The 24,146-nt window shown below is 44.7% G+C and overlaps 1 protein-coding gene across 4 annotated transcripts in view; it reads left to right on the top strand.

Annotated features, from left to right (window-relative positions):
* The window catches only part of CNKSR2 (connector enhancer of kinase suppressor of Ras 2), a 372,258-nt gene that overhangs the window by 66,487 nt on the left and 281,625 nt on the right, over positions 1 to 24,146 (top strand). For all 4 annotated transcript variants that reach the window (XM_075913326.2, XM_075913323.2, XM_075913322.2 and 1 more), the window contains exon 3: positions 17,949 to 18,151. In XM_075913326.2, coding sequence (XP_075769441.1) covers positions 17,949 to 18,151 — 203 coding nt within the window. The remainder of the gene's footprint in view (positions 1 to 17,948; positions 18,152 to 24,146) is intronic.

Here is a 24,146-nt window from a genome sequence, read left to right as displayed (position 1 = left end):
CTGGCAAGATTTTGCGCAAAAACTTGCCAGCTGTCTACACTGGCCGCTTGAATTTGAGCAAGAGCGCTGACGTTCTACTGTCCGAAATCAGCGCTTCTTGTGCAAATGCTTTGACGCTCCCGTTCGGGAAAAAGCCCTCTTGCAGAAATGTTTTTGTGCAAAAGGGCCAGTGTAGACAGGCAGCTAAGAAGTTTTGCGCAAAAGCAGGCTAAATGGAAAAAAGCCCTAGTGGACGCTCAGAGGCTCCATAGCCACAGTCAGCTCTCAGACTGCCTGGTAACCCGAGCCCCCTTAAAGTAGACTCAGGCTGCTGAGGTTACGAGGCAGGAGCCCTTCTCTGACCTCTGGCCAGAGGCCTGCCGCGTGGCCCCTGCCATCCAGCAGACACCCCCCAAGCACGATGACAGCTCCAGGTGGGGATCAGCCACCCGCACCCCCCACACAGGAGGCCCAAGGGCCAGAAAAAGAAGGGCCCCATCCTGGTCCCCGGGGGAGCTGGAAGCCCTCCTGGACTTCTGGCAGGAGGAAGAGGCCCTGCACGAGACCCGCTCCTGGCACCGGAACACGGACATTTTTTCCCGCATGGCCCAGGCGCTCGCCCAGCAGGGCCATCAAGCCCGGACCCTGGAGCAAGTCTGGGCTAAAGTAAAGGAGCTGTGCCTGGGCTACGTCCGGGCAGGAGCCGACACCTGCCCCCATTACCAATGGCTCCACACCATCCTGGGCCAGTCAGCACGACAGGCACCGGACATCCCCGTGTACAGCAGCATGTGCCCCCACCCCATCACCAGAACCACCGAGGTGGGGGAAGGAGACATCAGCAGTGCGTCAGAGGATTAGGCCAGCACTGCCACCCTGCAGGCTCCCTCTGGCAGCCCCAAAGTCTCCTGTGCATCCTCAGAGGCTGGGGACGGATCCACCGGTGAGTGTTACACTTTGCACTCACAAGGGCGGGGGGAACCAGGCGCCCGGAGTGGGGAGGGGGAGAGCACGTCACTCAGGCCACGTGAGCTGCACGCTGTGTATCATTAGGCAGTAAGCAGCACGTGCAGCCTGGTGACCGAGTGGGATGTGGCCGCGGCAGGCAGCTGCTGGGCATGCCTGGGACCGTGCTGCTCTCACACATCTGGCAGGACCGGGGGGAAGGGTGGATACCGGCTGGAACCAGCCAGGGCCCCAGAAACTCAGGCCAGAGCCCGCGCCTCCGCAAGGGTGCAGCACACAGACCAGCACACTGTCCCATGCCTGGCTGTGAGGCACAGCCAGCTGCTCCTGGGAAAACCGCAACGTCACAGCCCATGAGCGTGGCCCCCACTGAGCCCCTCGCCTGCTCCCGGTGCCTTGGCTGGCCTCCCGAGGGAAGTCCCCACTGCGGCCACGCATGTCCCTGGGCTACGTGTGTGAGGGCTAGCAGGAGAGGGACGGGATAAGCGCTTGGGCTGGCCCTAGGGCCACCTGAGTTTTGCTGCAAGGATGGGACACTCCCCAGTCACCCCTGGTTCCTTCCAGGAGACATCCCATGTGATGGGGATCTGAGAGCCCAGACCACGTCTGCCAGATGTGCTCCCAGGCACTGTGTGGGGATTCATCTTGCTCCCTGTCAAAAACAATTGATTAGCCCAAAGCTTCACAGCCTCCACCGCAGGGAGTTCCACAGGTGAACACAACACAAGCGCCCTCCCACCCTCCATGGGGCCAGGACACAGACTGGTGGTTACAATACATGGAGGAGGACCCTACTCCAGGGACAGTCCTGTATGGAAACATACAACACGGGAGGAGGGGGTAACCAAGTGGGCCCAAGCCACACTACTGTGGTGTCACCTGGGCTCATGTGGAGGGCATGAGGTGTGGGGACAGTGGCCGGGCTGCCTGACTGACCCATCCTTTCTTCTCTTCCCTGCAGCAGGACCAAGCACAAGCCGGGGACCCTCTAGTCTTGCAGCAGCAGCGGCAGCAGCAGCAGCACCCCCAGCCGCCCAACCATCGAGGCAGCGGCTCTGCCACCAGGACCAGCTCCTTCGGCACCACGTGCAGGCCGTTGAGCGCGTCGAGGCAGCCATCACTCAGCGCGTGGAGACAGACCTGCAGTGGTGCCAGGAGGCCTGGGGTGCCTTCCAGGCCCAGTGCGTTCGCATGGCAGATTCGATCGCCACCCACACCGCCTACATTGGCCATGCCATTCATTATGGCATGGGCTTGCCCCATGCCCCCGCCATCCCTCCCCTAGCACTGCCCTTGCCCCCTCCTGCAATGGCCCCTCCTGCTCCTGCTCCTGCTCCTGTCCCTGCCCCTCCTGCTCCTGCCCCTCCTGCCCACTTCCCCGTGCAGCCTGCCCTGATGCGGCCTGCCCCCCATGTGCAGTTCCACGCTCACAGGGGCCACCCCTCCCAGGAGTAGCTCCTCCGCCTCCCAGTTCAAGATCTTGTCCACCTCTCCCCCTTGTAAATAAAAAAATACAAGTTTTTTCTGTTCAAAACAAAACTGTGTTGTCTGTCAGGGCCTCCCGGATGCACACCTCATCCTGGTGCACCTGGCGGATGGCAGCTGTGTGGGGCTGTTCATAGGCCTGGCCCTCGGCTGCCATCCATGCGGGGAGGAAGGCCTCTCCACTCCACTCCACAACATTGTGGAGCATGCAGCACGCAGCCACTACCTCCGTGGCATTCCACTCACCCATCTTGAGACGGGTGAGCAAACACGGGAAGCGGGCTTTCAATCAGCTGAAGGCGCACTCCACTTGATTGCGGGCCCGGTTGAGACGGTCGTTGAATCGGGCCCAGTTCTGGTCTGGCCGCCCTGTGTAGGGCCGCATTAGCCAGGGCAGCAGGGGGTAGGCCGCGTCTCCGACGACATAGATGGGCATAGGCACATCCCCAACAGTCAACTCCCGCCGGGGGAAGTAGGTGCCCGCCTCCAACCTGCGATACAGTCCAGAGTTCCGGAGGATGCAGGAGTCGTGTGCCCTGCCGGACCAGCCCTCATAAACATCTAAGAAGCGGCCACGGTGGTCCACGAGGGCCTAGAGTACAATCGAGCAGTACCCCTTCCTCTTCATAAAATGGGCCGCTTGATGCTCCGGGGCCGGGGCGGGGATGTGGGTTGCATCCAGGGCTCCCCTGCAGATGGGGAACCCGAGGGCAGCGAAGCCGGCCACCGTAGCATCCACATCACGCAGGCGGATGACTCTTGGGAGCAGGACGTCATTGATGGTGTGGACAACCTGCAGAAGGGTGCAGAGAAACACAGGGGAACACATCACATAAGGCAGGGTGAGTGTGTGCTCCCTTAGGCCCCCCCCGTGATGCCCTCTGTGCTCTCTCTCTCTCTCTCTCTCTCTCTCTCTCTCACTCACACACACACACACACACACACACACACACACACACACACACACACCAGGGCCCCCACGGCCCCCCGCCCCAGCGGGTCTGTGCAAGGGAGGGATGGCCCAAACTCCTGGGTGACCCAGCCTGGAGTCTTGGCTGCCCCTGTGCATGGATGCAGCACCCTCCCCACTCCCCCTGGGACTTACCACCATCACAATGACACCAACAGTGGATCTGCCCACCCCGAACTGGTGTGCCACTGATCTGTAGCTGTCCGGGGTGGCCAGCTTCCATAATGCGATGGCGACCCTCTTGTCGACAGGGACGGGTGCCTGCAGCCGGGTGGTGGCTCTCTGGAGCGCAGGGGCGAGCCAGGCACACAGCTCCAGGAACATCCGCTTTCACATGCAAAAGTTCTGGAGCCATTGCTGGTCGTCCCATTGCCCCAGGACCAGCCGGTCCCACCAGTCCGTACTGGTGTCCAGTCTCCACAGTGGCCTCTCCACACTGGGGTGGGGATGCCACAGGGATGCCATGGCCTCCGTGGTGAGGGAGTCCAAAGTGATCTGCGCCTCCAGGTCCTGGAACAGGAGGGCAGCAGCCTGGAGCATCAGCTGCAGGCCTTCCAAAATGGCCGGCAGGGGCCTGAGCAGGTACATGGCCGCCCCTGGCTCCATGGCAGAAAAACCAAGGGAGATGAAAAAAAAACAGTCAAAGGCACTAAAAGGCAAAAGGCAGTGGTAACCAAAAAGGCAGAGGGCAACCACCAAAACTGCTACGGCTGACAGTCCCTGCAAGAGGTCCCAAAGCACGCAGTAGGAAAGAAACGGCTGTCCAGGGAGATCCCTTTAAGTACGTGTCTCAAAGGAGCTCCAGCCCCCGCCCCCGGAAAGGACTTGTGCCCTTTTGCCCTCTGCAAAATGGTTCCGGGCTTCTGCTTTTGCACAAAAGCGTCCCGCCAATGTACACGTGCTTTTGCCCAAAAGTGCATCGTTATAACGATAACTCTAGGACCAATCTAGACACGCTTTTGCGGAAATACTTTTAACGGAAAAACTTTTCCGTTAAAAGTATTTCCGGAAAATCATGGCAGTCTAGACGCAGCTTGGGTGTTCTGGCTGAAAACCAGATACCAAGCAACCCTTCTGCTGCTGCTGCCACTTCCTCCAAGTGGGAGACCGCAGCTCAATAAATCACTATCATTAGGGTTCTTCTGTATATTCCTGTCCTGGTTCTGTTCCTCTTTTTTCTTTTGTTTTAAGCAGAGATGTTTGCAGTAACATTGACTTCTCTTGTTCTGTAGAGTAGTTATATCTTTTGTGGTTTGGGTAGTGCATTTTTTTCACCTAAATCCAATAATTTCTCAGGCATTTCTGGATTTTGGCCTCTTGGGCAGATGGTATCCCTTTTTTGATATCTATTATAAGGGCAAAACATTTCTGCAGGTTTCTTAGTGGACACAGAATGGGACTACCAGTTGTCTTTGCTAGAGAGCACAATTGAATCTATGTAGCAACAGAGCCACTCTGTTCAGTAAATATGTAAACTTGCTCCACTTGGATTGCAGCAGCTTTCCATGATGAAAGGGGGGAAGCAATGATTGAGAGAATAATGCAAGGTGGCCATGCCTCCTTGTTTTCAATGGTTTTGATTTCAGATGTGCTCAAAGACATCAAGGCAATAGTGCCGCTGTAAGAAACTATGACGCCCCCCCCCCCCATCTATTTTGAAGGTCTGAGAAAATCACTACTGGGCCAGTGGTTTGGATCCCAGCAGCTTTGATGCTGATAGAGCAGACACAATAGGGATAACGCTGTATTTGTACACTAGTTTGGAACATGCAGCTTTTTTTGTTTGTTTATTGTTTATGGTATGATAGTGAAGTGCTTTAGCCTATTAGCAAATGTTTGACTAGTTTTTCTTAAGTTTATGTTTATGAAATGGGCTTTTTGGTTTTATGTTGCTAATTAAGCAGCTGTGCTCAAGATAGACCAAAGTGGTTTCGTTCTGCTTTCCCTCTCTTGGTATAAAATAGCACAAGGCATTTGCAGACAGATGGGTAGGCTGCTCCCCTCTCTCCCCCCCCCCACCCTGAAATAATTGTTGGTAAGTGGTGCTAATTCTTGTCAACTTGAGAAGAGCTGCAGTTTATCACTCAGAGACTCTCATATGAATATATAGAAAAGCAATTAGTTAAAACCTCTGTTAATAGACCCCCACAAACTTTAGATCAAACACCTGCTACTAAGCTACACAGCTTTCTGTTATAGTTTAGTTTCCTCAGGTTCTTGTTTTCTGATTCTAACAGAAGACTCCATTAGAGCCATTGCTGCTGTGGTCTGATTAGGGTAACTCCAGTTGCCATGCAGTTCAGTCATTCGTGTCCTTCAGTTATGAAAAGAGATTTCTGAACTTGTTTAATCTCTGGTAATTCTTCAATGGTTGGTTTTTATTTTGGATTATAGAAGCATGATATTTTCCATGGCACGTAATTATGTTTTTTCTTATATTGCTTGAAAATAAATGCACAGTTTTGCTTAGTAAACCACACTGGTGATGCATTTCCAAATTTAAATTATGATCAGACTTGGGAATTACTACTTGGGCAAGCTTTTGAAAGCTTAACGTGCAACTTGTTGTTGTTGTTTTTTAAATTTAGTCGAATCGGAGGGAAAGGAAGTTGTTTGGCCACTGTTTAAAGGTATTTTAAAGGGGGTTTTAATGAACCCAGATATGCAAACAGATATTATTGCAGAAACTTAATAGATCTATTCACACTCTTTCTAGAACTCTATTTTATTTTGGGGAGATACTTGATTGAAATAGGCTCCACTACTGATATAAAATTCTAAAATATGTCAGTTTCAGACAGTAGTTTGTGCTCTGGACAGATTTATTTTAAAAATGGTAGTAGGTGATGGCACTGTAAGAGCAATAAAATCTATTGTTCTTATCTTTATTTACCTTCCCTCACCTGTGCCAATGAAGGAAGACATCCAAAAAAAAAAGACGGACAGTCTTTAAATAGTCATAATGTGAAACTTCAGTTTATGGACCTAAGCTTCCATAATAGTTAATTTTCTAATTTTTTAAAATAAATCTTTATGGACTTTTTTACCTTATCATTCAGATGTAGGAAAAGTGTATTTAGAATATTATTCTAAGCCTGTATGCCTTGATGTATAAGTGAAGAATTGAGCAACCATGCATATTATTAGTTTAATTATTTGCATTACAGTAGAACTCAAGGCCTAAAGCTTGGGTTTAGTGCCATTGTACTAGGCATTGTAGAAGCATATAACGGAGAGGAAGAGACTTGTCCAGATTGACTTAGTAGTTCAGTGGCAGAGCCATAAACAGAACTAAAGTATACTCTGGATGCAAAATCCCAGTTGGGTTGTTAACTGATTAAACAAAGTGTTTAACTAGTTAACTGCAGCAGAGGGCAGCAGGACCAGCTGGGTTGGAACAGCTCAGCTGAGCCCATCCTGTGGCAGGCTGCACTGGCTGGGTAGGGCGTGCCATGAGCATAGGGTTGTTTCAGCCAGGCGGAGCCTGCTACGCTGCACTGGTCCCTGCTGGCTATCCAGTTACCCAGGTAAGCATGCCCATATGGCACTCTGCCAAAATCACATAATCTTTTATCTTCTCTTCTCCCCTCCCCCCCAAACAACAACAACATACATTTTTTAATTTGCATTTTTTTTAAAGTTCTGCTAGCTGGTTTAAAAACAAATTTCAAGAGCAAAATAGATTTGTTTGTGGTTGCATCTTAATATTTTTGTTGTTACTCGTAAAGTTTGTCAGTTTCCATGCATTGACTTGATCCTTTACAAATTCCATGTGCTAAAATAACATGTGAGTGGGGTGCATTAAAGATGTAATACTCTAGAGGAAGAGGTGAAAAAGACAATGTCAAAATCCTTGGAATATAATTAGTTATCTCTGTCCTCGGTTGGGTTTTTAGCTGAAGTATTAACATATATAAGAGAAATTTGGAAAATGAGCAGAAATTAACAAAGTGAGATTACATTTTTGAATAAATAAAAGTGAAATTTGTGCAATAATAATCCTCTCTCTCTCTCTCTCTCTCTCTCTCTCTCTCTCTCTCTCTCTCTCTCTCTCTCTCTATATATATATATATATATATATATATATATATATATATATATATTAGAGGAAGAGAAATGTGAAGGAAATTATTTGTGATGGTGAACAAAACATGAATATAAGATTGTGGCTATAGACACTTTGTCTTGATTTCTATAAAAAAGGTTTAATCTGATAGATCATGGAACTATAGCATTGCTGTGATTACACTTAGAACTCTCACCCTGAGCACTTAAGGCAGCATAATAAAAGTAATGTTATTTATGGTCAGTCTTCAAGTGCAAATTCTATTTTAAAAAATATTTCTCTAAAGCAAAAGGAATTAAGCGTTTGTAAAATTAGAGATGCAATGTCTGAAGAATTGGTAAGAAAATGTAAAGCTGTACAGCTAGTATGCAGGTGACTAGAAGGTGAGTTGATAATCACATTCAGCTGCTTGTCAACATCACACAAACTGTAAAATGTGTATCTTTGAAATATAATTTTAAATGATTTCTAAACATTAATCATTACTTAAGGAGTTAGCTGTCCTTCTGTAGTTTCAGTAATTCTGCTTACCAGCATAAGCATGATTCCCTTCCTTTAATTTTGCCAAACCCAGACCTGTATGATCTGAATAGAATTTCACATGCCAGGTCTTAGTCCGGTGTAACTGTTTTTTTCCCCCCTGCATTGATTATGTTGAATTCATATAGACACTTGGGCGAGATGATCAGACAAGAAAGAGGGGTGTTCAGTTCTTCAGCCTTTTCCTTATGTCTCTTAAGAGAGCTGAGTGAATTTTTGGTTGGAGGCTGAACCAAATAATTCAGGGGAAAATGGCTTAGTTTGAATGGAAGTTGATTTTTTTCAGTTTTTTTTAAGCTGAAACAAAATAACTAAAATGCTTTTCTTTCAGGTCAAACAAAACAATTGAAGTAGAAATTATTTTTTATTTTTTTGTTAATTTGGGAGCATTTTCAGGTGTTTCATCTTTTTAAAGACATTACATAAAATTTGAAACAGAACTACATTTGCGTGTGAAATCTTTCACTTCAAAATCATCAAAACAAATTGTTTTGACTTAAAAAAAAAAAAAAGATTAAATATGTTAGCTGAATTGGACCTGAATTTGTCATGTGTTGGAAAAACACATTTATCAGCAAACTTACTATTCGCTGAATTTTTTTCTCATACTTCTAGTATTATGCTCATCATACCCCCCCTTTTTTTTAATTGTATTGTAGTGAGAATTTGTGTATTTAATTTAGTAGGTTTGGTGAGGTGATTAATTACTTTCAGTTATTTCACTGCATTATAAAGCATGCTTTGATTTTTTTCCTTGTTAATTTTAATGTCATAGAATCATAGAACCATAGAGCTGGAAGAGACCTCAGAAGGTCATCAAGTCCAGCCCCCTGCTCTAGGCAGGACCAATTCCAACTAAATCAACCCGGCCAGGGCTTTGTCAAGCTGAGACTTAAACACCTCTAGGGATGGAGACTCCACTACTTCCCTAGGCAACCCATTCCAGTGCTTCACCACCCTCCTAGTGAAATAGTTCTTCCTAATATCCAACCTGGACCTCTCCCACCACAACTTGAGACCATTGCTCCTTGTTCTGCCATCTGTCACTACTGAGAACAGCCTCTCTCCATCCTCTTTGGAACCTCCCTTCAGGAGGTTGAAGGCTGCTATCAAATCCCCCCTCACTCTTCTCTTCTGCAGACTAAACAGACCCAAGTCCCTCAGCCTCTCCTCATAAGTCATATGCTCCAGCCCCCTAATCATTTTGGTTGCCCTCCGCTGGACCCTCTCCAATGCGTCCACATCCTTTTTGTAGTGGGGGGACTAGAACTGGACACAGTACTCCAGATGCGGCCTCACCAAAGCCGAATAAAGGGGAATGATGACATCTCTGGATCTGCTGGCAGTGCTCCTCTTAATGCAACCTAATATGCAATTAGCCTTCTTGGCTACAAGGGCACACTGTTGACTCATATCTAGCTTCTCATCCACTGTAACCCCCAGGTCCTTTTCTGCAGAACTATTACTTAACCGGTTGGTCCCCAGCTTGTAACTATGCTTGGGATTCTTCCGTCCCAAGTGCAGGACTCTACACTTGTCCTTGTTGAACCTCATCAGATTTCTTGTGGCCCAATCCTCCAATTTGTCTAAGTCATTCTGTACCCTATCTCTGCCCTTAAACGTGTCTACCCCTCCCCCCAGCTTAGTGTCATCCGCAAACTTGCTGAGGGTGCAATCCATCCCCTCATCCAGATCATTAATAAAGATATTGAACAAAAACGGTCCTAGAACCGAACCTTGGGGCACTCTGCTAGAAACCGACCGCCATGCTGACATCGAGCCGCTGGGCCCGGCCTTCTAGCCATCTTTCTATCCATCTTACCGTCCATTTATCCAATCCACAATCCCTTAACTTGCTGGCAAGAATATTGTGGGAGACTGTATCAAAAGCCTTGCTAAAGTCAAGGTATATAACATCCACTGACTTCCTCATGTCCACCGAGCCAGTTACCTCATCATAGAAGCTAATCAGATTGGTCAGGCACGACTTGCCCTTTGTGAATCCATGCTGACTATTCCTAATCACTTTCCTCTCATCCAAGTGCCTCAATATGGATTCCTTAAGGATCCCTTCCATGATTTTTCCAGGAACCGAGGTAAGACTAACCGGCCAATAATTCCCTGGATCATCCTTCTTCCCTTTTTTGAAGATGGGCACTATATTTGCCTTTTTCCAGTCATCCGGGATTTCTCCCGATCTCCACGACTTTTCAAAGATAATAGCCAAAGGCTCCACAATGACATTTGCCAACTCCCTTGGTATCCTCGGATGCACTAAGTCTGGACCCATGGATTTATGTACGTTTAGCTTTTCTAAATAGTTCCTAACCTGTTCTTTACCCACCACGGGCTGTCCATCTTCATCCCATCTTGCATCACTTGGCGCAGAAGTCCAGGAGCCGACCTTGTCCGTGAATACAGAGGCAAAGAAAGCATTGAGTACTTCAGCTTTCCCCACATCATCTGTCACTAGGTTACCTCCTTCATCCATTAGGGGTCGCACACCCTCTCTGATCACCTTCTTCTTGTTAACATGCCTGTAGAAACCTTTCTTGTTATCCTTCACATCCTTAGCCAGTCGCAATTCCATTTGCACTTTCGCCTTCCTGATAACCCCCCGGCATTCTCGAGCTATACCTTTAAACTCCTCCCTGGTCATTTGTCCAAGTTTCCACTCTTTGTAAGCTTCCTTTTTGTGCTTAAGTTCACCAAGGATTTCCCCTGTAAGCCAGTCCGGTCTCCTACCATGTTTGCCTCTCTTGCTACGTGTCGGGATGGTTTCTTTCTGTGCCTTCAATAAGGCTTCTTTAAAATACTGCCAGCTGTCCTGGACTCCTTTCCCCTTCATGTTAACATCCCAGGGGATTCTGTCCATCAGATCTCGGAGGGAGTCAAAATCTGCTTTTTTGAAGACCAAGGTGTGTATTTTACTACTCTCTCTTCTTCCTTTGGTCAGGATCCTGAAATCTACCATCTCATGATCACTGCTTCCCAGGTTGTCACCCACCTCCACTTCCCCTATTAGTTCCTCCCTGTTTGTGAGCAGAAGGTCAAGCTGTGCACGGCCCCTGGTCGGATCCTTCAGCACCTGTGTCAAGAAGTTATCCCGAACATTCTCCAAAAACTTCCTGGATTGCCTGTGTACTGCCGTATAGGTTTCCCAGCAGATGTGAGGGTGATTAAAGTCCCCCACGAGAACCAGGGCCTGCGATCTGGAAGCTTTGCTCAGTTGTCCGAAGAAAGCCTCATGTACCTCATCCACCTGATTCGGTGGCCTGTAGCAAACATCAACCAAACATCAATGCTGTTGTTTGCTCCTTTAAACTTAACTCATAGACTTTCAACAGGTTTTTCTCCCTCTTTATACTGGAGTTCAGAGCAATCATAGTACTCTCTTAGGGTATGTCTACACTACCCCCCTAGTTCGAACTAGGAGGGTAATGTAGGCATACCGCACTTGCAAATGAAGCCTGGGATTTGAATTTCCCGGGCTTCATTTGCATGAGCGGGGAGCCGCCATTTTTAAAACCCCGCTGGTTCGAACCCCGTGCAGCGCGGCTACACGGGGCTCGAACTAGGTAGTTCGGACTAGGCTTCCTATTCCGAACTACCGGTACACTTCGTGTATCATTAGCCTAGTCCGAACTACCTAGTTCGAGCCCCGTGTAGCTGCGCTGCACGGGGTTCGAACCAGCGGGGTTTTAAAAATGGCGGCTCCCCGCTTATGCAAATGAAGCCCGGGAAATTCAAATCCCAGGCTTCATTTGCAAGTGCGGTATGCCTACATTACCCTCCTAGTTCGAACTAGGGGGGTAGTGTAGACATACCCTCACATATAGTGCAACTCCTCCTCCTTTTCTCCCTTGCCTGTTGTTCCTGAACAGTCTATACCCTTCCATGACAGCGCTCCAGTCATGCGAGTCATCCCACCAAGTCTCTGTTATCCCAATTAAATCATATTTCTTGGTCTGGGCCAGGGCCTCCAGTTCTTCCTGTTTGTTGCCCAGGCTTCTCGCATTAGTGTACAAACACTTCAGGTAACCAGTTGATCGTCCTATCTTTCCATTCGAAACATGGGTCCTCCTTTCTTGCATTTCTTCCTGGTATCCGACTTCCCCACTTCCCTCAGGGTTTTGGTCACTGTCCCCCGACAAACCTAGTTTAAAGCCCTAGTTTAAAGCCTGCCCGCGAAGATGCTCCTTCCTCTCTTCGTTAGGTGGATCCCATCTCTTCCTAACAATCCTTGTGCCCAGAACAGAGTCCCATGGTCGAAGAAACCAAAGCCCTCTCTGCGACACCATCTGCGCAACCACGCATTTACGTCCTCAATTCGACGATCCCTGCCCAGTCCTTTCCCTTCAACAGGGAGGATGGAGGAGAATACCACTTGCGCTCCAAATTTTTGGATCCTTCTTCCTAGCGCTACATAATCCGCAGTAACACGCTCAAGATCGTTCTTGGCCGTATCATTAGTTCCCACGTGGAGAAGCAGGAAGGGGTAGCGATCCGAAGGTTTGATCAGCTTGGTAAGCCTCTCAGTGACATCCTGAATGCGAGCTCCTGGTAAGCAGCACACCTCTCGAGATTCCAGGTCCAGACAGCAGAGGGATGGCTCAGTCCCTCTTAGGAGGGAGTCCCCGACCACCACCACCCGTCATTTCCTTTTGGGCGTGGTGGCCGTGGAACCCCCATCCGTAGGACTACGCATCCCATGCCTTCCAGTAGATGGTGTTTCCTTCTGGTTTCTTCCTTGTGAGGTCCCTTCCAGAGCTTTCAGCACTGCAGAGCCTGTGGAGAGAGCTTGAAAGCGATTGCTTACCTCTATAGCATCGGGGGATTCCCGTGCTGGCCTTTTTCCCCTTCTAGAAGTTACATGCTGCCAGTTCTCTTCTTGGTCACGTACTGCCCTCTCTGGCTCTTCTGCCTGCCGTGCTTGAAGGATTAAATGCTGCCTTCTATCGAGGAAGTCTTCATCCTCTCTGATCAAGCGTAGGGTCGACACTTGGGCCTCCAGCCCTCTAATTTTTTCTTCCAAAATGTCGACCAGCTTAGAAAGTTTTTGTACTTTTACTCTAAATCGGTCTATCATATAATTGGCATAGAATCTTTAATAGCAGAGAAAACGATTGTCCTGAGTATAAGGCATTGCCATATGTTTAATCAGCAATTATGTCTCTTTCCAAGGGCTTGTGTATGATTAGGAAGAATAACCAGCAACTGTACAATTAAGAATAAAGTATTAAATCTTCTGTGCCTAGAAAATATGTGGTGGATCAATATACAGATTAAACCTCTGTGGTCCAGTAGCGTCCATGGTCTGGCATGATTTTAGTTAGCTGAATGTTCACTTATCATGGCTGTGATCAAGTTTCCCGGGATCCCATAAAGTTTGTTTACAGCTACCAGTCCTGGCTCTAGGTTTCTGTGCAGTTATAAAGCTCCAGTTTGCCCCTAAATGTCTTCTAAGAGCACAGTAAATAGTGGAACTGTTGGTAATGCTGAACTACTGTAGTCTGGCAAATTCTCTAGTTTGGCACTGGTCAGATATCGAGGGAGCTGGACTAGAGAAGTTCAACCTGTATAAGATTGATTTGAAACCTCTGAATTGTCAGAGGTGTGTGTGTGTGGGGAGGAGGGGGGGAGGGACAATGATTTATTTTTATTTACTTTAAATTTTAAATCCCCCTATATTATTCAGATAGTCTTAAAGTGCAGCTCTGCTCTGAAAAGTGAATGTTTAGTTTCTGAATGATGCCAAGTAAAAAGAGGCTTTGTCCAGGATGATGGGAGACATGCACAGTCTCTTAGGTTGCTTCTCTAAAATCAGGTACCATGTGACAAGCCAAAGTTGTAGGATAGAGGAGGCATCCAGTGGTGAAGGGTGCCGTAGTATTTATATGATCATGTAATGGTTGCAGGAGGCAGTTTCTTCCACGTAGATAGCCCTAGTGGAGTTGACTGCTTTCTATTCTACCTCTCCATCAGAGGTACCAAATAGAAGACGGCTCTGCTAATCAGCAGCTGCAAATGTGAACTCCCCTTTCCTTCCATTATCACCTGGATGATTTATTAAGACCTGTTCATTTTAATGAAGTTCTCCTCTGAAGTTATCCTTAGGCACAAATTATACGCAGCCGATCCATCTCTGCTCTCACTCACAAGATAGTTAAAAATACTCCTGGAGGGATTCTGTATCAAGAAATCTGCACACAATATTTAAAATTCTGAAAAATATTGCGTGTTTTATTTGTCAAAATAACACTATGAAATCATGCGAGATTCAGCTATTTTAGTAATTTATTTCAAGATACCTGTCAGTAACCCTTTGCCCCATGACAATCCAGTCTGTTTCTCTGCCAAAGGATCCAGAAGGAGAAACATTCTGGTGTTGGGTCTCAAGTTTTTGTAAGGATTTCCCAGCACACAGCCTGTTTCCTTCAGGGATTGCCAGGAACTGCTGATACTGGGAGTCCTCCAACTTCCTTTCCACTACCCAGTCATGTCTTCTGTTTGCAAGCTAGACTCTATTGGGTCCAATGTCTCCTGATGGCAGCCAACTGCTATGCAGCCCATTTCTCTGGGGTGGGGCGAAGGAAATTGGAATGTAAGAACAGCCAAACCAAAGGTCCATCCAGCCCAGTATACTGTTTGCCAACAGTGGCCAATACCAGCTGCCCCAAAGGGAATGAAAAGAACAGGTAATCATCAAGTGATCACCCTGTTGCCTATTCCCTGCTTCTGACAGAGGCTAGGGGACACATTCTTGCCCATCCTGGCTAATAGCCATTGATGGACATATCCTCCATGAATTTATCTAGTTCTTTAACCCTGTTAAACTCCTGGTCTTTACAACATCCTCTGGCAAGGAATTCCACAGGTTGACTTTGTTGTGTGCAAAATACTTTCTTTTGTTTTAAACTTTCTATCTATGAATGTCAGTAGGTGACCCCTAGTTCTTATGCTAAGGAAACAAGTACATAACTTTTCCTTATTTACTTTCTCCAAACTGGTCATGATTTTATAGATTTCTATCAAGTTCCCCCTTAGTCTCCTCCTTTCTAAGATGAAAAGTCCCAGGATTATTTCTTTCCTCATATGGCATCCATTCCAAACCCCTAATCCCTTTTTGTGCCCTTTTCTGAACTTTTTCTAGTGCCAAGATATCTGTTTTGAGTTAAGGAAACCAAATCTGCATATAGTATTCCAAATTTATATAGAGGCAGATATTATCTGTCTTATTCCCTGTCCCTTTTTAAATGATTCCTAACATTGTTTGCATTTTTGACTGTTGCTGCTCATTGGATGGATGTTTTCCGAGAACTATCTACAGTGACTCCATGATCTCTCTCTTGAGTGGTAACAGCTAATTCAGTCCCCATCATTCTATCTGTATAGCTGGGATTATGTTTTTCAATATGTTTTCCAATGTGCATTACTTTGCATTTATCAACATTAACATTCATTTGCCATTTTGTTGCTACTCACCTAGCTTTTTGAGATCCTTTTGAAGCTCTTCACAGTATGCTTTGTACTTAATTACCTTGAGCAGTTTAGTATCATCTGCAAATTTTACAACCTCACCATTTCCCTTATTTCTCCAGATCATTCACGAATAGGTTGCATAGTATTGGTCCCAGTATAGACCCCTGCAAGATACCATTAGTTACCTCTCTCCATTCTGAAAACTGACCATTTATTCCTACAATTTGTTTCCCATCTTTTAATGAGTTATTAATCCATGAGAGGACTTAGGTAGAGCATTAACTTCTGTATAAATTCTTCCTTGCACTGCGGCACAGAATTCCACCAAAAATAATATAATTTGTAGTACACTTCACACACAAGGCTAAGAAATAAAGTTGTGCGATAACTGGTTCTTCATCATTATTTTTGTCAGGGTGTGGGGGAAGTTGCAGAAATGGTTGGGTGACATTGCTCTGTTAAATAGTTGCTGAAAGCCTCTGCAGTTGCATTGGTGCAGTGTGGGTAAAAAAAACCGAAAACAGGTGAGAACTTAAAAATTGGATGGTAAGAGATCATAGAACCTAGTGATTGAACTTGGTGACGTTCTGAAGGATAAGCGCACTCAAACATATTTGTAGCTGTGGCCACTGCTTCACAATGACTCTACAAACATCATAGGCTTCCGTGTGAGTTTTGGTGTTACTGTGTGTGCTGATTGTGGTGATGATGTGTGTGTGTTTGATTTTCATTTAGGTTGTGCTTGGGGGTTATTGTGTATGCTGGTTTTGTTGTGTAGGTGATTGAGTTGCACTGGGCAACTCTTGAAGCAAAATGCAGGACAATGTAGCACTTTAAAGACTAACAAGATGGTTTATTAGATGATGAGCTTTCGTGGGCCAGACCCACTTCCTCAGATCAAATAGTGGAAGAAGCTATGTGGAAGAAGTGGAGTGGAAGAAGAAGCTAGAAGAAGAAGCTAGTGGAAGAAGTGGTTGTGCTTGGGGGTTATTGTGTATGCTGGTTTTGTTGTGTAGGTGATTGAGTTGCACTGGGCAACTCTTGTGTGTGCTGCATGGCTGTGGCACATAGGCACACAGATGTGGTAGCTGGATCAAATAATGCACGGTCTATGCAATCTCTGTCATACAGCTATTGAAACTGTTCCATACAAATTAGCTGTAGAGTAAGAGTGGTGATTCGTTGAGTTAGCTCTGCTATCTCAATGATCTTGGGCTCTTAGCAAGACATAGGTACATTCCTTACTATAGCTATATACCATATGGGTAAAATTTGTAAAGTCAAAATGGCTGAAAACTTGAAAATTGAATGGTAAGAAACTTGGAAAACCCAATGTTGATTTAGCCTGGTGATACGTAGGGATGTAAAATCCTGTTTAATCTGTTAACTGATAAAATATTATGTTTAACTGTCTGTTAACCACTTAAATGGGAGGGGCGTGGCAGGAGCGGCCACCAGCTATGAGTGGGCAGGCTGCTCCATCATGGACAGGCCTACCACACTGTGTTGTAGGCCCAGTCAGGATGGAGCATCTCTTACCCTACCCCCGTCCACCTCAGACATAGGGCTGCTTCAGCATGGCTGGGCTGCCAGTTAATTGTAACTGATAAGAATTCATATCCTGTGCAATACTTTGAACAAAAAGACCTCTCAATCATTCCTGGATTCTGAGGTATAAGTACAGCTAATAATATGAGTATTATATATGAAAATTGTTTCATTTCATGATGCATTTTTCAGAAATACTTCCATAAAATGGATGATCACATATTTATAATCAGATAATATTGCTCTGTTTGGTGAGCATTTGCTGCATATGGGAGGGGTCCATATTTTAAGTCACAAGTGTTGCAGAGTAAAAGGACTACAGTACAGAATTTGGCATTAAAATTAACAATACTGTTGAATGAGTCAGAATTGTAGTATACTCACTCTTCCATAGGTCTGCTGTACTGCTAAAAGGGTAAGAAGGAGTAAAAAACTCAAGTCAACAAATGTGACTTAGAGTATAGCAGGTTAAGTTTGTATGCTGAGTAGTATCTTTCTAAAGAAGTGGTCCCACTGAAAATCAGTAGGACTAACCGTAAAGTAAGGAGCTGAAGGCAAGTAAATATAGGCATCATCCGATGTGTGGAGTAGTAATGCAGTACTGTTACATGGTCACTTTTCAGGGCAGAATAACTTTTTAAATTACTTTTTCAATGATAGTTCTGATATTTTCTTTAAAATAGTTAAAAAAGATGAATTGGGGCAGGGGTGAGGTTCATTTCTGTTTTGTACCTTTAGAAACAGAATATGCCAGAAACAAAAGAAAAAAAAGATTCATGAATAGACATGTTCCTACCTTAATTACTAGGAATGGCCAAATTTCCAAGCATAAGAGCATTATTATTGTTTCTCAGTACTTTTTGCCAAGATGTAGAGGTAACTTTCTTTTAATTTTATTTCTTTTCAATGCAGAACTATGGTTTGGAAACAGAAAATCTAAAAACCCTCTCTCACAAGCTAAATGCATCTGCCAAAAATCTGCAGAACTTTATAACTGGGAGGAGGAGGAGCGGTCACTATGATGGCAGGACCAGCCGAAAATTACCAAATGACTTCCTGACCTCTGTGGTGGATCTTATTGGAGCAGCTAAAAGTCTGCTGGCTTGGTTGGACAGGTAAAATCTCCCAAATGTTTCCCAGGTAACCAGTTCATGCACACACCCAAAAGAAATTTTTTTATAATTTTATATTGACTTTAAAGTGTAACCTAAATCTACCATTTGACTTTAAAGAATGGAAATTTAAATTGACTTTTTAAAAAGATGAGGTTTTAACATGCAGTTTGGACTGCACTCTGTATCATATATTTAAATATACTGTAAAACTAGGCTCATTTGGAATTGAATATTGTGGCTAAAATGGATAAGGAAAATGAATGAATTTTTGTATTTGTGCAGGAACAAACACTTTTAAATGTATGGCTTAATTCAAACAAGTTCTTTTGGTGTTTATTGAGCTGGTAAAATTTTTGAACCTATTGGTCATTGTACCAACATTAATACTTTGTTCCATGGTTCCATGGTTGCAGTTCAGGATTTACATGCTGTTACAGAATGTCTTTGAAGCTCTAGACACAAATAGAACTTTTCTGAACAACTGTTTTTGATATTATTATGCTCATAGGGCCTGATCAAACTCCAGTGACTTGATGGAAAGATTCCATTGAAATCAATGGAAGCTGAATCATGCCCTTACAATATTTTGCAAATGTCCAGGACTAGGCGTGATCTCCTTACCTCATTTGTATGTTGAAATTTTACTCCTAATGGCACTGAGACTTTCCAGGTAGCAAAGATGATTATTGTGATTTCTTAAGTAGTAAAATTATTTTGCTTGTAAGGATATGGCTCTGTAAAAAACAGTCGTTTTATAGTCAGCCATAAATAGGCTGCTTGTCTTGTCTTGTCTTGATTTGAAAATGCAGTTGGTAAAGGGCAGTCCTTATTCGTCCATTGAAGCTATGATAATACTGGATATTAAGCAAAAAGAAGTTGCGGGAGTAGGAAATTCTGAGAATCCAGACACTTTTTTTTTGTCATTTTCTTTTGAAAATTCCCTCTGTCCCCTGAAAGAAACTCTCTGGACATAAGTGGTTTGTTGCAGCTGTCCAGCTTTTAAGAATGTATTCTTCAAAGTCCTGCTTTTGCTGTAGGAACTGTAACATTGACTGTTGTTCTAGAAGTTTGAAAAGATTGGGTTAAACTCACAGTTTAAGAAATAATTTGTTGGTTATGGCATAAATAATATAGATACTAGGTTTTGCTCTAAGTTTGGCAATAGCAATATAACCAGGCCACAGGGTTGATAGTCTATCCAGGATCCTGGGCAAGATGCAGGTGGGGACCCTGCTGCAGGCCTCCAGAAGGCGTGGGGCTGGGGTTAGGCAGCCTTTAGTGCTACCCAGAACATGCAGTGGGATGTTCTGGCAGTGATTTAAAGGGTCTGGGGTTTTTTTTTCTACTGCAGTAACAGCGGCAGTGGCTGGGAGCTCAAGGCTCTCTTGTCCCACCAGGCTCCAGGACACTTTCAACCAGGATTTGTAAAAAAAAATGGGTGCCCTACTATTGGACTTCTAAAGCCATATTTAGCATTGAAGAGGATTTGGGAGATCTGGATTGTAATCCTGGCTCTGCTCCTAGCCTACTGGGTGACTTTGGGCAAGTCAGCATGCCTCTGCTTCCATATAAAAGAGGAATCATACTTACCAGCTTTGTAAAGCACTTTGAGCTCTCCTGATTAAAAGCCTTGGGTAAGAGATGGGTATTATTATTTACTTATTAGCAGGTATAATCTGGTGTTCCAAAAGGCAGAGCATGTGGAAGTTTCCACTGACCTACCAGTTCTGCATTTTTGAATAGCTCATTGTTTACTTAAATGCCTAAATATGTACTCAGGAGCCAAACTTAGACACCATTTAAAAAAATCAGAGGGGTAGCCTTGTTACTCTGGATCTGCAAAAGCGACAAGGAGTCCCGTAGCACCTTATAGGCTAACAGATGGATTGGAGCATAAGCTTTCGTGGGCAAAGACCCACTTCGTTAGATGCATGCATCTGACGAAGTGGGTCTTTGCCCACGAAAGCTTATGCTCCAATCCATCTGTTAGTCTATAAGGTGCTACGGGACTCCTTGTCGCATTTAAAAAATAGTAGTTTTTTCCCCTTAAGCCCATTTTTTGTTTAAAATATTGTTTGAAATGTTTTCTGATTTCAGATATCTGTGCTTACAAAGGACACTAATACAGTTGGACTTTCCTGGTCCAGCACCCTTGGGACCTGACCCATCCCAGATGAGGGCTTTTGCCGACTGGGGTAGTCATTTCTGGCCTCCCTGCCGCTAGCCCCGGCCCAACCATTACCCTCTCAGCTGGCTCCCTGCCTCACTGGGCCTGCTGCCCTGTCCCCCCCGGCTGCTCTAACGGGAAGCCCTGCTGCCTCTGCACACTGGGCTCCTGCTATCGCTCCTACCTCCCGCTGTTGTGCCTGGCAGATCTGCTGCCTCTCCTCGCCGGGCTCTCACTGCCGCGCAAGGCATCTCCATTGCCTGTGTGTGCATACAAGCCTTCTGCTGCAGTGCCTGACTGCCTGTGCTCTGGTGCTAGCCCTCCACTAGGACTTTCTGGTCCTGGAACATCCATGGTCCTGCCTGACCACAGATGTTGCCAGACCAGAGAGTCCTGGTGAAGAAAATGTCAACCTTTAGTTAAGTCTCTGCTAAGTACAACATCATTAAAGACAACTTGATTTTTAAAAGTTACATTTCAAACTGACCTGCAGTTTCTCTAGTTTTAACTTGCCTTAATACTTTAGCTCTTCTTTAAGGGTAAATCATAAATACTTTAAGACCTAGCTGTCTTAATCGTCAATGATGCCAATAAACATAAGGCTATGGTTTCGTGCCTACTTGCTGCAGCACATTACAACGTGTATAATTATACATATAGTTGCACCACTCCTGCCACTAAAAATGCACGACACAATTTTTGGCTAAAAAAAATTGCTGTGTTGTATGAAATATAGGGATTTTAAACTGAAAACATCTTAAAATAAATTAACAATTAAATACATTGTTTTATTATTTCTAAAATATAATTGTCCTAGCTATTGTAAAGTGTCCATTACACTTGTAGTGCTATTGATTTTAGTTTATAAAATAGATGTGCTTCACTTACTGACGGCAAGAGACTCTTAGAAGGTGATGGGGTCAGCTGATAATTGATTTCTCCACCTCTGTAAACATAAACTCCAGAGGAAAACACACATGCCCTCATGCTTTTTCTTGAGGAATAATCAGTTTCAGTATTCCAAGTGAAACACAATAGTTGTTGCATGTCAGAGCTAATGTGTGACATGATGTCCAAAGTTGTGCCAATGGTTTGGAATTAGACACAACAGCCAAAAGCCTCCGATAAGTGTAGCTGCGGTGCAGTAATGCATGCCCTGTCACGCCTTACTGAAATCGTAAGGGTATTTATAAAGGGAGCTACATTATATTAAACAAAGTTTATAGTAAACAACAGCCAAACAAAAAATTAAGAGATCATTAATAAAACATGCATCTCCGTTTTACTTTCTGTTACTTGCCCTTTTGAGCTCATCTGGAACTGAGGGTGCTCTGCACTTCTGAAAACAGAATCTCAAGGTGTATCAGATTTCAGGCACTCGGAAATTATGGTAGCCAAAATAAGAAGCTACTTTTGAAAATGTAGTCTTTAGTACCTGTATGGAACTTTCTAGAAACAATATTTTAATTTCACTTAGACATACAGTAAACAGGTATTTTGAAGAGACGTGTAATTTAAACATTCTTGTGTACATTTTTTTGAATTTTTTAGATTTTCTTCTAGTATATAATATTTTTGATTCAGTGGGCCCATTTTTCCTCATTCAGATGTTCAAAGGGGGCAGGCGTTGAATGTCTATGTATTCTTTCTCCTTAAGAGCATAAACATCTGTGGATCCATAGGAGTCTGACATTTCCTGTTAAATAGCTACTGGAGCCTCTGGCGGGGAGAGTGAGATTTTTTTTTTCCCTTTTATATGGATATGGTTTTGTTTCTATTAGTCCTGACAGTCAAAGCTGAGCCCCACACTTTGCTTTTGCAGAAATGTTATAATGGTTGGTGCAACCCAAGATAAAATGGGCTGAATGTTTGCAGTAATTTTTGATAGATTTCTCTCAGTGAGAATGTTTTCTAGTGTTTCTTTATGGCCTTGAAGTCTGGAAGACGGTTTCTACATGATGCTTTTATAGCCAGTCAGGCTGAAGTGTCTTACTGCTTCTCAGAACTAGCCCTGGGGAAATCTGCATTTTATATCAAAGCTTATTTTTCATGTAGCTTCACTACTGTGCTCTCAGTTCCAGCAAGAGGTGGGTGGACATATGTGATTAATTGGGCATAGACTTGCCACCTATAAAATGAAAGGGAGTCATGTAAGGGCATGTCTACACTAGGAAATTATTTTGAAATAACTTAATTCGAAATAATAACTCCCAAAATAACAAAACTGAAATAATGTTATTCCCCAAGGAAAGCAGGCATACAGATTTAAAAAAACCCAGCTAGTTATTTCAAAATAATGGGCTTGTTAATATGAACGCTCTTTAGTGTAGACCAGGGCTATGTGAAAGGAGGAGGGTAATTAGCATGCTTCCTGTCTGACAGTAGTTTGCAGCCTTGGAGTGATTTGATATATTTCTGTCCTTGGACTCTAAGGGTACGTCTAGACTACATGCCTCTGTCGCCAGAGGCATGTAGATTAGGCTACCAGACATAGGAAAATGAAGCAGCGATTTAAATAATCGCCGCTTCATTTAAATTTACATGGCTGCCGCGCTGAGCTGATCAGCTGTTTGTCGGCTCAGCGCAGTAGTCTGGATGCGCGGGTGTTGACATCAAAGGTATTTGTCGACCACCCTGGTATGCCTCCTGGGATGAGGTTTACCTGGGTGGTCGACAAATACCTTTGATGTCAACACCCGCACATCCAGACTATCAGGCTGAGCTGACAAACAGCTGATCAGCTGTTTGTCGGCTCAGCGCGGCAGCCATGTAAATTTTAAATGAAGTGGTGATTATTTAAATTGCCGCTTCATTTTCCTATGTCTGGTAGCCTAATCTACATGCCTCTGGTGACAGAGGCATGTAGTCTAGACGTACCCTCAGGTTACAGCTATGGCTGATAACACCTATTTTCATCTGTGGGAGAGCAATAAACTAAAAGGAATAATGTGGACATTAACACAATGATACATGCCATTGTAACATCCACGGTGGATAACTGAGATGCATCTACCTGGGCTGCTTGAAAAAAACAAAACAAAACTAGTGGTTCCAGCTGAACCTAAAAGCACCAGTTTGCTTCTGGGGTGGAGAGCACATCTGCTCACTAGCATTTTTTTCATTTCTGAACTTATTGGTTACAGCCTATAAAGACCTGAATGAGTTGGGTCCAGCTATCTGTGAGATTGGTTTTTTCCCCATGATCTGTTGAGACTTGTGATCTGTTGAGTTATTCTCATAGTTGGTTTCCAGGATTAAATGAGCTATAGCTGGTATCAGTTTCATTCTTTGTGGAGGGTCCATTCCTCTGGAATTATCTTTTTCCAGTGACTGATCAGAACCAGAAATCAATGAGCATCAGGAGATAGTTTACAATATCTATTTTTGCCACGTTTTAAAAGTCTTTTGGCTTAATTTAATAGTAGGGATTGGGAATTTTTGCAGAAGGATTCAAAACCTGCATTTCTAGATGGGTCACTCTGGTTATTTCAGGTGCCATCTGATCCAAACACCTTGGAAAGTATCAGGGTCAGAAGATTAAGGGGGGATTGCTTGCCACGAGCACTTTGACCTCCTTCTTTCTGGCTACCTCTATATTTCACTTTCTTGTGCAAGAACATATGCAAATGAGGTGCCATTTTGTGCAAGGAACTTATGCTCAAGAAGGAACAGTCTACACTGCTCCATCTTGCGCAAAAAACCCCTCTTGAGCAAGAGCCATTTTGCCTGAAAATAATGAATATCGCTGCACCTCATTTGCATATGTTCTTGCGCAAGAGAGTGCAATGTAGACATAGCCTCTGAATCTAAGCCATAGAATCTCCTTTA

This window comes from Pelodiscus sinensis, chromosome 1 (assembly GCF_052426305.1).
Source record: "Pelodiscus sinensis isolate ZL-2025 chromosome 1, ASM5242630v1, whole genome shotgun sequence".
NCBI lineage: Eukaryota > Metazoa > Chordata > Testudines > Trionychidae > Pelodiscus > Pelodiscus sinensis.
Note: the sequence above shows the minus strand (reverse complement) of the source record. Positions and strands in the feature narration are given on the sequence as shown.